This window comes from Clarias gariepinus, chromosome 20 (assembly GCF_024256425.1).
Source record: "Clarias gariepinus isolate MV-2021 ecotype Netherlands chromosome 20, CGAR_prim_01v2, whole genome shotgun sequence".
Classification (NCBI taxonomy): domain Eukaryota; kingdom Metazoa; phylum Chordata; class Actinopteri; order Siluriformes; family Clariidae; genus Clarias; species Clarias gariepinus.
Window position 1 is genome coordinate 20,904,876 of NC_071119.1, and position 14,598 is coordinate 20,919,473.

The following is a 14,598-nucleotide window of genomic DNA, read 5'->3' on the forward strand; positions in this document are numbered from 1 at the left end:
TTAATACTTTTATTTAAATTCTCATAATTTTTAATCATGAGATAATGCTGCTCATTTTAAACATTTAAAAAGTCACACAGAACCTATAATCATTTGACACGTCATTACCGTGTCTGAAAGATTATTTATACTAACGCCGTAAGTTCTCTACATACGAATATTTTCACGCAGGTTGAAGCTGGTACTGCTAAGAAGCACCAAGCAATAACGATTGAGACAAAAGTAAAAATAATTGAGAGGATGGAGCAAAGTCAAAAGATGGCAGACGTTGCTTATTCTTTTAACCTGAATTGTTCAACCATCAGCATGATTCTAAAGAACAAGGACAAGATGGTAAAGCATGTTGATTTTATACTGTTTACAGCCAATCATTTTAGTATCCTAGTACCTAAACAATGTTTGTTGGTCTTACGAACAAATTGGACTTACAAACTTGGAATGCAACGTGTTTGTACGTAGGAGACCTACTGTACTGTACATACAATACATTTTCCACTTAAGACAAGAGTGTTAAAACAGAGGATTATTATAATTTTTTTTTTGTTTATACAAATTTGCCCTATTGAGTAAATGCCCTATTGAGTAAATCCTTATATATATATATATATATATATATATATATATATATATATATATATATATCTATATATATATATATATATCTATATATATATGTGACCCCGCGTTGGTATGGTTAAGATACAGAGGCGATCACACAAGCAATTATTTTTATGTGGGGATCTTTTATTCTTGACTGTATCTTTGTAAAGAAAATACAGCATTAAATATATTAGCCTCACTGGCTCTTAGCAATGAACACATAAACAAAACAAAATAAACAAACAGCAACCATCAATAAAATAAATCAAACACCCATTGGGTGCATACAGCTTAATTTTCCCAAAAGAATTTAACCCTCTAAAGACAACGGTAGCAGCCTCCTTAATACAGAAAGCAACAATTAGGAACTGCTTACACACACTCACACATCAATTTGCACATCACACCGATTATGTACACATGAAACATGTGACTTGAACTCAGTAAATAAAACATTTACATTAACTATGGCATTAAGTACAAATAAAACAAACTTACAATTATCCTTGTACCGCAGAATTACATCAAACTCTTCCAGAACCTTCTCCCCTCTGCATACAATATCACTTGACATTAGTCTTGGTCATGCTATTTAAGTCACATTGCGCATTTTATCGTAATATATTAAATAGACTTACGCGCTCTCCCATGGATACACAAAGCACTTGCTCACAAAATCCCAACCAGCGCTGAACGAGGAAAACACGACTCTAAACTTTATCCTATGCTTCTCTAAAGTTTTGCTGTTTAATAAACAAAACTATAGGAGCAAAGTTCCGTCTAACTCATGCTTTTTCCAGCATTTTCTGCGTCTCTGCCACACATGCGCTCCACACGCAGTCCTGTAATTGTCTTAAAGGGGCAGCGTCCTATTTTCCCATGGATTTCTTCATGCATAAAAAGCATTGAGCATATATCACAGGGGTCTCCCTTTTGCCTTTTACTTTACTGTCCAACCCACCTGGTTACACTCTCCCCTGCCCATAGTCATCGTCCTCGGTGACTACTTACATCCTACTCGTCTAGCAGTCCCTGAAGTCTCCCAGAAGTATAAAGGACCATACCAGCTAAAACCTGAGACAGAACATCTGGACTAAAAGACACTGCCTTACAGGCTGGCTTAGGCAGATTATGCGGGTTACTATGGACACCTGCAGTCTCCCTCTGTGTTCTTCGTGGAGCTGGAGAAAGGACATCTGTCCTGCTGCTTTTCCCTACTCTCTTCCTTGGGATAGGCACAGGTCTAGACTCAACTTCCTCAGCAGGGAGGTTAACACATACTGGCTCTGGGAGGGATGATACAGGCTCTGGCCTCTTGGTAACCAGCGAAGCATCACTGCTATCTGTCCCTGAAACTGCCTCACTTTGCATTGGCTTTTCCACATCACAACCAAAATCTCTTTCAGGTTCAGGAAGAAACTGACTAAACTTCTCAGCCATTGGCATCCGCACCCGCCCCTCACTTGGATATCTAACCTTTTCCACCAACACACACTGTGGATCATGGAGTTGTCCCTCTTGCTCTAACATTGGGATAGGATCATCACTTAAAGGAGCTTCTGAACACCTCGGTCTTGGCACTGGGGTGGGACTCACACAGGGACGGAGGTTGGACCTATGCACTCGTTTGACCAACCCTCCACCTAACGGCTGCACTGTATATGTAGAACCCTGGACCCCTACTACCTCGTATTCCACCGGTGACCACACATCTTGGATCTTGTTCCTCCCTAGGGGACGGTGTCTTAAATACACAATTTGCCCCACTTCTACTCCTGGACAGTACACCTTCCCTTCATGCTGAGTAACCCTCTCTGAAGCCTTCTTTTCAGCATACTCTTTTGCTCGACGATGTGCTTCCTGCAATCTTTCTCTATGCACTGCCAACCAATTAGGCTCAACATCAGTCTCTGGCTCTTGCCCTAACAAAGCATCAACAGGAAGATGTGGCTGAACACCAAAAAGCAGATAATATGGTGAGTAACCTGTGGACGAGTGGGGCGTCACGTTATATGCATAGACCACCTCAACTAAGTGCTCTGGCCATTTGCGTTTTTTTTCTGGTGGAAGTGCACGCAGGAGATCATGGAGGGTTCTGTTGAACCTTTCACATTGGGGGTTTCCTTGTGGGTGATGTGGTGTGGTGCGGGTTTTCTTTACCCCATAGAGCCGACAGAGCTCAGAGATCACAGCGCTTTCAAAATTCCGCCCCTGGTCCGAATGCAAGCGCTGTGGAACACCATACTTTAAAAACCACTCTCGGAGAAGGATCTTTGCTGTAGTCTCTGCCTTCTGATCACGTGTGGGGAACGCCTGACTAAACTTAGTGAACACATCGGTCACAACCAGGACATTTTCACGGCCATCAGAAGCTGGTTCTAATACTGTAAAGTCTACCGCAACCACCTCCAGTGGACGGGAAGCTAAGAATGGCGTCCAGCATGGTTGAATCCGAGGCCGCGGCATCTTCGAAAGCACACATCTCTGACATCTTTTTATCCACCTCTCAACATCCTCATACATCCTTACCCAAAAGCACCTTTGCCTCAACAGTCCTACTGTCCTTTCAATCCCCTGATGTCCCATCTGGTCATGAACACTTCTCAGAACTGGCTCGGTCAGACAGGCAGGCAATAACAATTGACAGCATTCACCCAGGTGAACATCTTCCACCACACGGTACAAAAGACCCTGTTTCTCTCTAATCTTATTCCATTGTTTTAGCAGAGCAAGTACCGGTTTTGACAAGCCTAACCTTTCCTGCCGGGTGGGTTTTCCCTTTCTGCTCCAGAATTTCCAAAACACACTAATTGTAGGATCTGTCTCTTGGAGCTGACAGAGCTCTGTTCTTGAATACCCCGGCAGAGTAGGAGTGTTTCCACATGCAACCTTACCCTCGTTATTCTTGTTCACCTCAGATGCTCTCAGCTGCCTAATGTCATAGCACTCTACACCTGCTGCCAGCAGATCTAGCCCTAAAGCTGTCCCCGTCTTGAGAGAATTACAAATAGCCACACAATCATCATATTCCACATCGTCTCCTTCAGACTCAGGCTCCTCCAAACCTGACCTCCGTGACAAAGCATCAGCTGCTGTATTGCATCGCCCAGGGCGGTACTGCACTTCAAAATCAAACACAGCCAGTTGGGATACCCAACGCTGTTCAATTGCGCCCAACTTAGCAGTAGAGAGATGACAAAGTGGGTTGTTGTCCGTCAACACAGTAAGCTTGGACCCTAGCAAGTAACTCCTAAACTTCTCAGTCACTGCCCACTTTAGTGCTAGAAGCTCGAGCTTCATACTGCTATAATTCCTATCGTTTCGCTCAGCCCCTCGCAATCTGCGGCTCGCATAAGCAATGACAGTTTTCTTACCTCCCTGATACTGGTACAAAACTGCACCTAGTCCCAGGCTGCTAGCATCTGTTTCTAGAAGGAATGGCAAGGTAAAATTGGCATAACCCAATATTGGAGAACTAGTCAACTTATCCTTAAGGCTTTCAAAAGCCAGCTGGCACTCTGAGTTCCAAGAATGCCTGTACAGCCACTGCACTTTGGAGGGACTGCTCTCCTTAAGACAACTGTTTACTACATCATGCAGGGGCCCCGCTACCTGAGAAAACCCTTCAATAAACCTCCTGTAGTAGCTGCAGAATCCCAAAAACGATCTGAGTTCCTTAAGGGTACCAGGAACTGGCCACTGTCTCACTGCATCTATTTTCTCAGGATCTGCACTCACCCCCTGTGCCGAGACTTGATGACCCAGAAACCGAACTTCCGACTGCAGAAAACGGCATTTTTCTACTTTAACCTTGAGTCCATTGTCCTTCAACCTCTGGAACACCGTCTCTAGCCTGTCCAAATGCTCGCAAAAGGATGATGAATACACTAATAGGTCATCTAGGTAGACTAGCACCATCTGGAAAATCAGATCACTCATGGTGGCCTGCATCAGGCGTTGGAATGTTGCTGGGGCATTACACAGGCCAAAAGGCATACGTTGATATTCATAAAGCCCAAATGGCGTAATGAATGCTGTCTTATGCCTGTCCTTCTCATTAACGGCCACCTGATGATACCCACTAGCAAGGTCTATTGTCGAGAATATCTTGGCCCCAGACAAAGCATCCAAGCTTTCATCTATTCTTGGCAAAGGAAACGCATCCCGTCTGGTCTTTAAGTTCAGTTTCCGGTAGTCCACACACAGCCTCAGACTTCCATCTGATTTACGCACCAGCACAACTGGTGAAGCATACGGACTGGAGCTCTCCCTAATAACCCCTTTCTGAAGCAGCTCAGAGATGTGCCCTCTGACCTCCTCAAATTGATTTGGTGGTATGCGTCTATGTGGCTGAGAGACAGGTCTATCATCGGTTAAGGGAATTTCATGTTTTACCTTATCTGTATAGCCTAGATCATCATCGCTAGTTGAAAACACCTCAGCATACTTTAACAGAAGTGACCTTAGCTTTACTTGCTGCTCTGATGTCCCACCAATGTGAAACCTCTGTAGAAACATTCGCACCTCACTTTCAGTTCCTACTGTCATTCCTGGTTCAACAATTACCTCCTCATGATCTGCCGCAACACGCTGAAATCTTACATGGCAAGAGCTTTTGTCAACAGATCGACACGGACCAAGAACACCCAGCCTAACCTTAGGAGACAACCAGACATCATCTTGTGAGAAATTGACTACCTGCACGGGAAACACCAGTTGGTGTGGTGACACCAGGGTGGGGATGGGAAACAGTCCACCAGGCAAAGGGGATCCTCCTGACTCTAGCAGTAACCAGTTCTCACTTCCAACTCGTCTTCTGTGTACTCTAGCATTGACTGTGGTTACAGAAGATGCAGGGACATAGGTTTTATGCTTTCCACTCACCCGAGCTGTGCGCACTGTCTCAGTCAGTTCCGCCTCCTGTACTCTGTGAAATGCCTCTCTCCACACAGAATCTAACTCTCCACCCAGGACATTGTCAAACTCTGTCACAACCAACTGCCTACACCGTGAAATTATATTCATACCCAGGATGCTGGGGGAAGATGAATCCGGTCCAGTTACACCCTCATCGCGAACAATCAGAAACCCACATTCTGGTATGACTAGTCCCATGACTTGTATGTCCAGCTCAACATAGCCCAAGTAAGGCAAAGGGAGCTTATTGGCTGCTGTTATCTTAAGCCAGTTAGCTGTACAGTGCATGTCCTTGTCTTCCCCATGGAGATGCTCCCTAAAGAAACTCTCTGTCAGTGTGCTTACGTTACTCCCGGTGTCTAGTAGACATCTAACAGGTACACTTCCGATATAAATATCAACCTCAGGACACCTGCCTACTGCCCGTTCTAGAAACCTCTCCCTAGTCAACACACCACTTGTTGAGCTCTCGGGCTTCCCCAGCATTGCTCGGCTAGATGCAGTGGAGGGATCCCTGTCCCCTTGGGGTACAGTATTTGGCCTTACCACTGACTGGTCCCTTGAACCACGTTGTGTCATACACTGCCGCGCTACATGTCCAACCCCCTCACATCTCAGGCAGATTGGTTGCCCTTCTTCAGTGTATCTTGGTTTAAACTTAGATTTACTAATCTGGCTACTACCTGAAGTGCTTTTTTGTGTAGCTAGCTCACGAACAGCATTAGTTAGTTCACCAATAGCCTTACTCTGTTGAGCTACTAACTTAACGACCTCCTGTAGGGTGTCTGCTAAATCAGAAGGGGTAGCGTCAGATGTGTTTGCGTCCCTAGTTGCCTCAACTGGGTTGGAACCCATATACCTACTCCTAGCCAAATTAGCTCCACGAGGTCGGTCCTCTAAACACCACATCATAGCCTCTTCGCGAATGTCAAACAGTGTAGAATGAGGTCTTTCTCTAACTAGCCTACGGAGCTCCCTTCTAAGAGAGGAGTCTCTCACACCTTCGACGAACTGATCTCTAAGAGTGAGTTGAGTGTTTGACACTGCACTTGGGGACTGCTGAATAGCAGAACTTAGTAACTGGGACAAAGCATGTGAATACTCACGGAAATCCTCTCCTTCCAATTGTCTACGTGCATAAAAGGCATGAAGCAACTGGGGTATAGTCCGCTTCTCCCTAAACGCGCCCCTCAAATATGAAAATAGCTCCCGCGGTTGCACTATTTCCCCATCCATGCGTAGTTTAACTTCATCTAAAGCTGATCCCCGTAAATGGGAAAGAATGAAATCTATTTGGTCTTCAGACGTTAACCCCCTCACTCGAATTACACGTTCTGCTTCTTCAATAAATTCGTCTACAGTTTGGTTATCTTTACCAGGCTCACCACAAAAAGGCACAATCTGTTTTTCCCTTGGGATGTACACATATGATCTTGTAGTGACATTACTCATATTTGCAATAGTTGTCAGTACCTCATCATGTCTTCTGCCTAACTCTAAAATCTGTGACTGGAGTTGTGACATGGGATTAGCAACATCACCATGATCTGGAACTGCTGCATTGTCCTCCTCGCGACTGGTGCCAGCCTGGGCATGTGGAACGTCCATGTTTTCATCCATGGCACTTGAATGTCGCAACGAATGGGTAACAGTCTTTACTGCACGTTTCACTGGATCTCTGGGGTGAAACTTCTATGTGGGAACGCAGACTCCTTGACTCTCTTCAGGCCCTCCAGGCACGCCACACCATCTAGTGCTGGACCAATCTTCACTGCTACCGTTGTCTATGTGCCACCCACTTTTCTCCAACCTAGCTAGAACCCCTAAGACTAACAAAAGAATCCCACTTCTGACACCAAAACTGTGTGACCCCGCGTTGGTATGGTTAAGATACAGAGGCGATCACACAAGCAATTATTTTTATGTGGGGATCTTTTATTCTTGACTGTATCTTTGTAAAGAAAATACAGCATTAAATATATTAGCCTCACTGGCTCTTAGCAATGAACACATAAACAAAACAAAATAAACAAACAGCAACCATCAATAAAATAAATCAAACACCCATTGGGTGCATACAGCTTAATTTTCCCAAAAGAATTTAACCCTCTAAAGACAACGGTAGCAGCCTCCTTAATACAGAAAGCAACAATTAGGAACTGCTTACACACACTCACACATCAATTTGCACATCACACCGATTATGTACACATGAAACATGTGACTTGAACTCAGTAGATAAAACATTTACATTAACTATGGCATTAAGTACAAATAAAACAAACTTACAATTATCCTTGTACCGCAGAATTACATCAAACTCTTCCAGAACCTTCTCCCCTCTGCATACAATATCACTTGACATTAGTCTTGGTCATGCTATTTAAGTCACATTGCGCATTTTATCGTAATATATTAAATAGACTTACGCGCTCTCCCATGGATACACAAAGCACTTGCTCACAAAATCCCAACCAGCGCTGAACGAGGAAAACACGACTCTAAACTTTATCCTATGCTTCTCTAAAGTTTTGCTGTTTAATAAACAAAACTATAGGAGCAAAGTTCCGTCTAACTCATGCTTTTTCCAGCATTTTCTGCGTCTCTGCCACACATGCGCTCCACACGCAGTCCTGTAATTGTCTTAAAGGGGCAGCGTCCTATTTTCCCATGGATTTCTTCATGCATAAAAAGCATTGAGCATATATCACAGGGGTCTCCCTTTTGCCTTTTACTTTACTGTCCAAACCACCTGGTTACATATATATATATATATATATATATATATATATATATATATATATATATAATTATGGGTGTGTTTTGACCAGAAATGACACATAATATAATTGTTCTTGAAATGCATTTTGCACAAGTATAATAATAATAATAATAATAATAATAATAAAAATAATAATAATAATAACAATAATATAAACTGAAAAAAATAACTTATTATAAAAGCAAAATCACACAATAATCCCTTACTTTGATGAGTCTCACTCATTTTAGACTTGAAGTTAAACCCAGCACTGTCCATTTTGCATCATTTGAGTCATACAATCAGTAGAAATCAACAGAAATCAATAGCTTCAGGCTGCTTTGTTGCATCATGGTGCTGCAAGTGTCAGTGCGGATGTTTGTCATATTTAATTGCACAAACATTTTCAAAGTCAGCAACTTAGGCATTCACAGTGTGTATGTGTCACATGTTGGGTTGTCAATGTCAGTGCAGCGTCTGAGAAACAGATGCTTTTATTCTTCCGTGTATGACACAACGACAGTGAGCCTAGTTATTTTGGGCAGTGCGATTCCACTTTCATGTTCCCATCATGGCGCTGAAGACACATGATTCAGTGACTAATCAGGGACTCCGAATAAAATAAGTACTATTCGGACCCGATGGTTAATTAATGCTGCTGGAGGAAGTCTGCAGTAGTAATGATTGATTCGCATTGGACTGCTGAGAGGATAGTGTTCACATTGGACGAATGGTTGTTCCATACGATTGGTGTTCAAGTCGAACCGGAACACAGTTATGAAAGTAAAAACAGGCTTTAGTTCTCTATATAATCCCCTGGTACACTAATGCACTTATTCCAGTGTTTCACTAGAGCTTGAATAAAATTAGGGTAACAAGTTGTAGGAAAAAAATATGCTGGGTCCATTAAGTAACTGCCTGCTTCGAATCTAGCCTCCTTGAAGGCTTCAGGCATGTGGCAATGGCTTAATGGCTTAAAATGAGGTGAGGATGTATGGGGATGTGGGCGGCCAAGTAATGGCTGTGGTGTACTGTACAAGTGGTGGTGGTGAATTAATGTGTAAATACTGTATCATACAGACAGATGCACCTCTTGCACAAGTCTGTAATAAGTTATCTGTTGGTTTCCAAGGATCAGATGTTCCATGCAATAAATGTTCACGAGAACGACTGCAATGGGCTTTGATTCACCTCGTCTGGGATCTCCTTCTTAGATGTACACCTTCCTTAAACCGTTTAGACTTTTCAAATGTTTTAGGGTGACTAAGAGTCTCATCAGCATACTTTGCATGAAGTCTTGTTTTTATTAATGAAAAAAGTCCCGGTTTCACTTGAATGGCCCCATACACCTTATTTATACTCATTACAAACATATTGTTTTGACCAGTATCCTCTTGAAGGCATGAATTTTCCTCGTAAGGTCCTAACATGAGGATTGTTGGGATTTACTCTTTTCCTGTTTGAAAGTTTTTACTGTAGAACTCAGAGCTCCAAAGCTCCTTTCCAGGAGAATTTAACAGAATATTTTATTGATGTGCCAAACAGAGGTTATTTCTCATTTATTCCTGTAGTGTTTTATTCATCCTTCTATTTTTCAGTAGCAGACACATCTCTCAGTCTCGGTGTCATTGTAGGAGAAAAGCAAATGGCTTTAATAACGGACATGGCTAAATATGCAACCTAGGTTATCAGTCTGTCTGTCTATCTGTTATTCTCTCTCTCTCTCTCTACCTCTCTCTTGCTAACTTGCTTTCACTTTTGAATATTTTGAATATTTTCATACACACTCGGCTCTTTTGTCCTTATGTACTGCAATTTGTTGTGGATAATAACAGCCTTTCAGCCTCCACTGCTGGGAGACACTCAGAGCCTACCAAAGAGATTTGCACACACACACACACACACACACACACACACACACACACACACATTTATATTATATATATATATGTGTGTGTGTGTGTGTGTGCGTGTGTGTGTGTGTGTGTGTGTGTAAATCACACACACAGCCAAGAGACCTCTCTTGGATATGAGTTTCTGATCACTGCTCTGTCTTGTCTCTTGCACACTCTTCACAGTCTGCTGGTCATCATCACACTGATTTGATTACACATCATCCTCTATGCTTGCGTTGCACAGTCCCACTGGATCACAGTACACAAATCTAAATGTGTCTCCAAGTGGCGCAGTGGTAAAGCGCTCGCCCTATCATCCGGAGATCGCGAGTTCGATTCCCGGGTGATGCTGCAACCTCTCGCAGCCGGAGCTCTAGAGAGAGCTGATTGGCCCCCAATGGTGCGTGAGCGAGCAGTTCGAAAAGATGCAGTAGGCTGGCGTCACGTGGTTCGGAGGAATTGGATACGACTAAATTAGGGAGAAAATTGGGAGAAAAAAAATAATCTACATATGTGTTACTCCTCTCTTACCATAGTTGTGAGAAACCAAAGGATTTGTTTAATCTCAGCTGCTGCCGATCCAAAGTTTACTTTATGGTTGTAAAAGATTAGACTACATAGAGTATTACTTAGGGCAAAGATTACCCAAGTATAATTAGAAGACCTCCATTTACTTGTGTACTTAAGTAAATGTACAGAAGTGCTCATCTTCAAGTATCCGTATTAATATTAGTATTAGCTTACAGTAGGGTTTTTATAGTATTATAAAAAAAATTATAGTTATAAAAAAAAAGTCATACACCTGCAATGTTATTAGGACTCAAAGAAAAGACAAGTCATGCAATTACTCATAATAGTCTCCCACTGTGGATGTGTAATGGAACACCATGTTGAAATGTGGTTAAGTAAATGTACATATACTTGCTGTACCTTAGATTAGCAGAGTAAAAGTAAAAAGTGTCCTTTAATAAGACTACTCAAATAAAGTACAGATATGTGAGCAAGCTTTGTTTTGGACAAACGAGTCACAATTTATTTGTACAGTCACAAGATGTGCGTTTAGCGTAATGTTATAACATATTTATGCTATCTCTAATAGTGGGATTATGAAGCTTACTACACCAGCATGTTCAGAAAACACGCCATGATTGATTGTTTCTTTCATCTGTCTCAGTTCATCATCACTACAAATCCTTCCTCTGTTCTGTCTCGTACAAATCCCTCAGGATGAATGAAGACAAGAAACGAGTGACTTTCTTCGCTTCATCCGTCCATATCTCCAGACACACACAAAAAAAAAAACCCAGAAAGCAAGAAAGGAAGCAAGAACGTTTATTATACAAGAGATTCATTAGACACGCAGACAATACAAATGATCTCTCTTTCGGCGTCTCTGATTTTCCTGTGCGGCTTTCATTCTGTTTACTCTCCCCCTGCAAACACGGAGTTCGATATCGTAGTGACAGTAAAGAAGACGCGTTTAATTGATGAAGCTTATTTAGAGAGGAGCGGGGTATCGACTGCCGTTGGTCTAAGTAAGTGAGTGGCTTAGTTTTACTTGCCTCCTATTCTGTTGGTTTCTTCGTAATGTTCTTTTCCCCAATAAGACGATCCTGGCTGCTAAAGTGTAAAAGCCACAGTCATCATCATCATCATCATCATGAGGTTTTATAGATTTTGTATGGAGAATCTTTTTTGCCTCTTTTTCACTTTCCCCGGTTAAAAACAGAACTCTCTCTAGATCAGCTGGGATCGAGCCCTGGGCAGGCGTCAAAGCTTATTAAAAAGTCTAATGAAAACGGCAGAATAAACACGGCATTAATTTGAAACAAGTGAGGGTGCACCACCCTACCGTACACGCCTATAAATAATACATGCCTCTGCCATCTCCATGAAATATAAAATGTATGATCACCAAGAATCCAAAATAACAGCTTACTGCATTTAGATTTAGCGTAAAATTTAATTCATTACTTTCCCCCTGAACCGTCTCCTCCTATTTTTTTTTCCCCCTGTAGCTGTCTAATCGCTGATTCTGCCCGAAGGATCTGCGCATTGTTGAATTTCTAATTTAGGTAAATTAATTAAATTATATTTGCTTTCCTCTTTTCCTTTCCCTCGCCCCTGTTTTTTTTTTTTTTTCATTAGCTAGCCAGTCAGGTGTTGCCTCGGTTATTTCCTCAGACAATTGAAGATCCATAGTGCATTGCACCAAGGAAGTGCGGAGCGGCACGACTCGTCTCCTGTGACTTTGGGTCTGTGTTTTGTGATGAACCTATTTCACCTGCGGGGCTAAAAAAAAAAAAAAAAAAAAAAAACATAAAGCAGCTTTTAAAAAAATCCATTGGTTTAATGTACAGCAAGGATTCTGCTACATGATATTTGCTTCCTCCTCGGTTTACATTGTTGCTCTTTATGTGTACACCATGGAAGTGCCAGTCTATTGCTGGGCACAAGCTTGCCCACACACACTCACACTCACTATGGAAAATACCAATTAGCTGAATCTGCATGTCTTTTGACTGTAAGAGGAAGCTGGAGTGGAGAAAGCTGAAGAAAACCCACCAGGCACTGGAAAACCAGGGTGGCACTTATAGTAGGAAGCACAAGGATACATTCCTATAACCACTATACCACACATATGGAGTCTTCTCCTAATAATTTAAGGAAACACATCAAATGGAAATGGTGATCTCCCCTACAGATTAGAAAACCTTACATCACTGCCATCCAGTGCAGTTCATAACTAGACCTAAAAGACTGAGTCTATACAACCACTTAAATGCAAAGTGTATTATGTGTTAATAAAGCACTGAAAGATATCCATAGCAGGATCTCTCCTGGATTTAAACAGTAATACCAAAAGACTGAAAGTTAAAGTAGGAGTTTTAATGGGAAGATTATAGCAAATCTCTTATCTTTCGTCAGCTTTGTTTGTGTAATTGTTAGTCAGAAGAAAAGTACCACATTCAGACATCTTTGTATCATCCTTGTATACACTATTATTGTTTTTAATATTACACCCGGAAGCTTAAATGTCAAGAACAATGGCACATTCGCCCGAACTGTTGAAACTGCTCTCAAGCGTCTATCTAAAAACAGCATGAAGTGCTTTATTAGGCTGCTTTAAAAAAAGGCAGCATAGTCTGTCATAAAAGGTCATAAGCTCATAATTTGTTACTATCGCTTTTACAAAGGGTTTTAGGATACCTGTAATTGAAAGAGGTAAGGCGACAGATGCATTAGTTTGTAGATGTTATTATTAAAAGCAGATAAAGCCTAATTCAAATAATGTACAAGGGTGAGTTAAAAATGATCCGCACTCTGGCTGTTGAATTTATTTTATTTAGAAAATTTAGGAATTACATAAAAGCTACAACTCCAAGTCACCAAGTCGGAAAAATGTGCCAATTGTCAAAAAATCTATTAAACTCTTGTTTGAACCAAATAAGCATTATTTTATGTACACTTTGTAATGCATAAACCATTCATTCATCCATCCATCCATCCATCCAACCACCCATCTAGGAATCTCTAAGGTCCAAGTAGGGTGATGTACGAGCAATTTAGGAACACCAATTATCTTAATCTGCATGTCTTTGGACTGTGGGACGAATGTAAAGTATCCGGAGTAAACCCACCAAGCACAGCGATAACATACAAACTCCATGCATACAGAGCCCGAGGCGGGAAATGTATATACACTATTTCTGTTCTATCCTATTTTATTCTATATCATGCAGACCCACTCCAAGTGTTTGTAATGGTGCAAATAAGTGAGACAATTGAAGACAAATGTGCAGGTCTTACTTTAATAAAAATGAGTGCAGATAACAGGAGACACTCCTCTTTCACTGCAAGTGACAAATCCACAGGCCACATCTCCTTCTCCTTCCATTGGGACTAATTGTGACAGATGATAAGCTCCTTGTTCTTGGGACTGATAGGCACAGAGGCCACACCTCCTTCACTGGGACTGATGTGAACAAAGACCATGCCTACTTAACTGGAACTGAATGACACAAAGACAACGCCTCTTTCTCTGGTAGGGACTGATGAGCAGAGATACAATATATTCTGTTTCAGGACTTAATGGCCAAAGGCTATGCCTTCTTCACTGGGCACCCAGGCCACGCCTCCTTTACTGGAACTGATGGGCACAGTGGCCACGCCTCCTTCACTGTTGCTGATGTTTACAGATGATATCCCATCCCCCTCCTGTTCACAAGATTGAGGCACAAAGGCCACATCTCCTTTGCTGGGACTGAGGGATACAGATGCCATGCTCCTTCTTCCTTAAAGACGGAGAGGCACAAAGACCACACCTACTTTACCACGACAGATGCATTAAGAAACTACTTCTATCACTGGTACTGACAAGCCTAGATACAGCAGCCCCTTTCTTCTTAAAACTGATGAGCACAG

The 14,598-nt window shown here is 42.0% G+C and overlaps 1 protein-coding gene across 4 annotated transcripts; it reads right to left on the bottom strand.

The window, feature by feature from the left end:
- Positions 1-736: 736 nt before the first annotated feature.
- Positions 737-8,246, bottom strand: LOC128508567 (uncharacterized). 4 transcript variants are annotated; one of them, XR_008355931.1, is made up of 2 exons: positions 1,099-8,246; positions 737-941 (listed from the first exon to the last, which is right to left on the bottom strand). XR_008355931.1 is itself a non-coding variant. In XM_053479931.1 (2 exons), the coding sequence occupies exon 2, from the start codon at positions 7,135-7,137 to the stop codon at positions 1,615-1,617; it is 5,523 nt and encodes a 1,840-aa protein (XP_053335906.1). In that variant the 5' UTR covers positions 7,138-7,859; positions 7,947-8,246; the 3' UTR covers positions 1,065-1,614. The 4 variants fall into 4 exon arrangements, 2 of the variants coding, with proteins under 2 accessions (XP_053335906.1, XP_053335907.1); XM_053479931.1 differs by lacking the exon at positions 737-941 and having other exon boundaries at positions 1,065-7,859; positions 7,947-8,246; XM_053479932.1 differs by lacking the exon at positions 737-941 and having other exon boundaries at positions 1,065-7,649; positions 7,807-8,246.
- Positions 8,247-14,598: the final 6,352 nt, after the last annotated feature.

What these genes read in the sequence shown, in the direction of transcription:
- LOC128508567 (XM_053479931.1), bottom strand. Translation starts at nt 7,137, where the DNA reads ATGGATGAAAACATGGACGTTCCACATGCCCAGGCTGGCACCAGTCGC.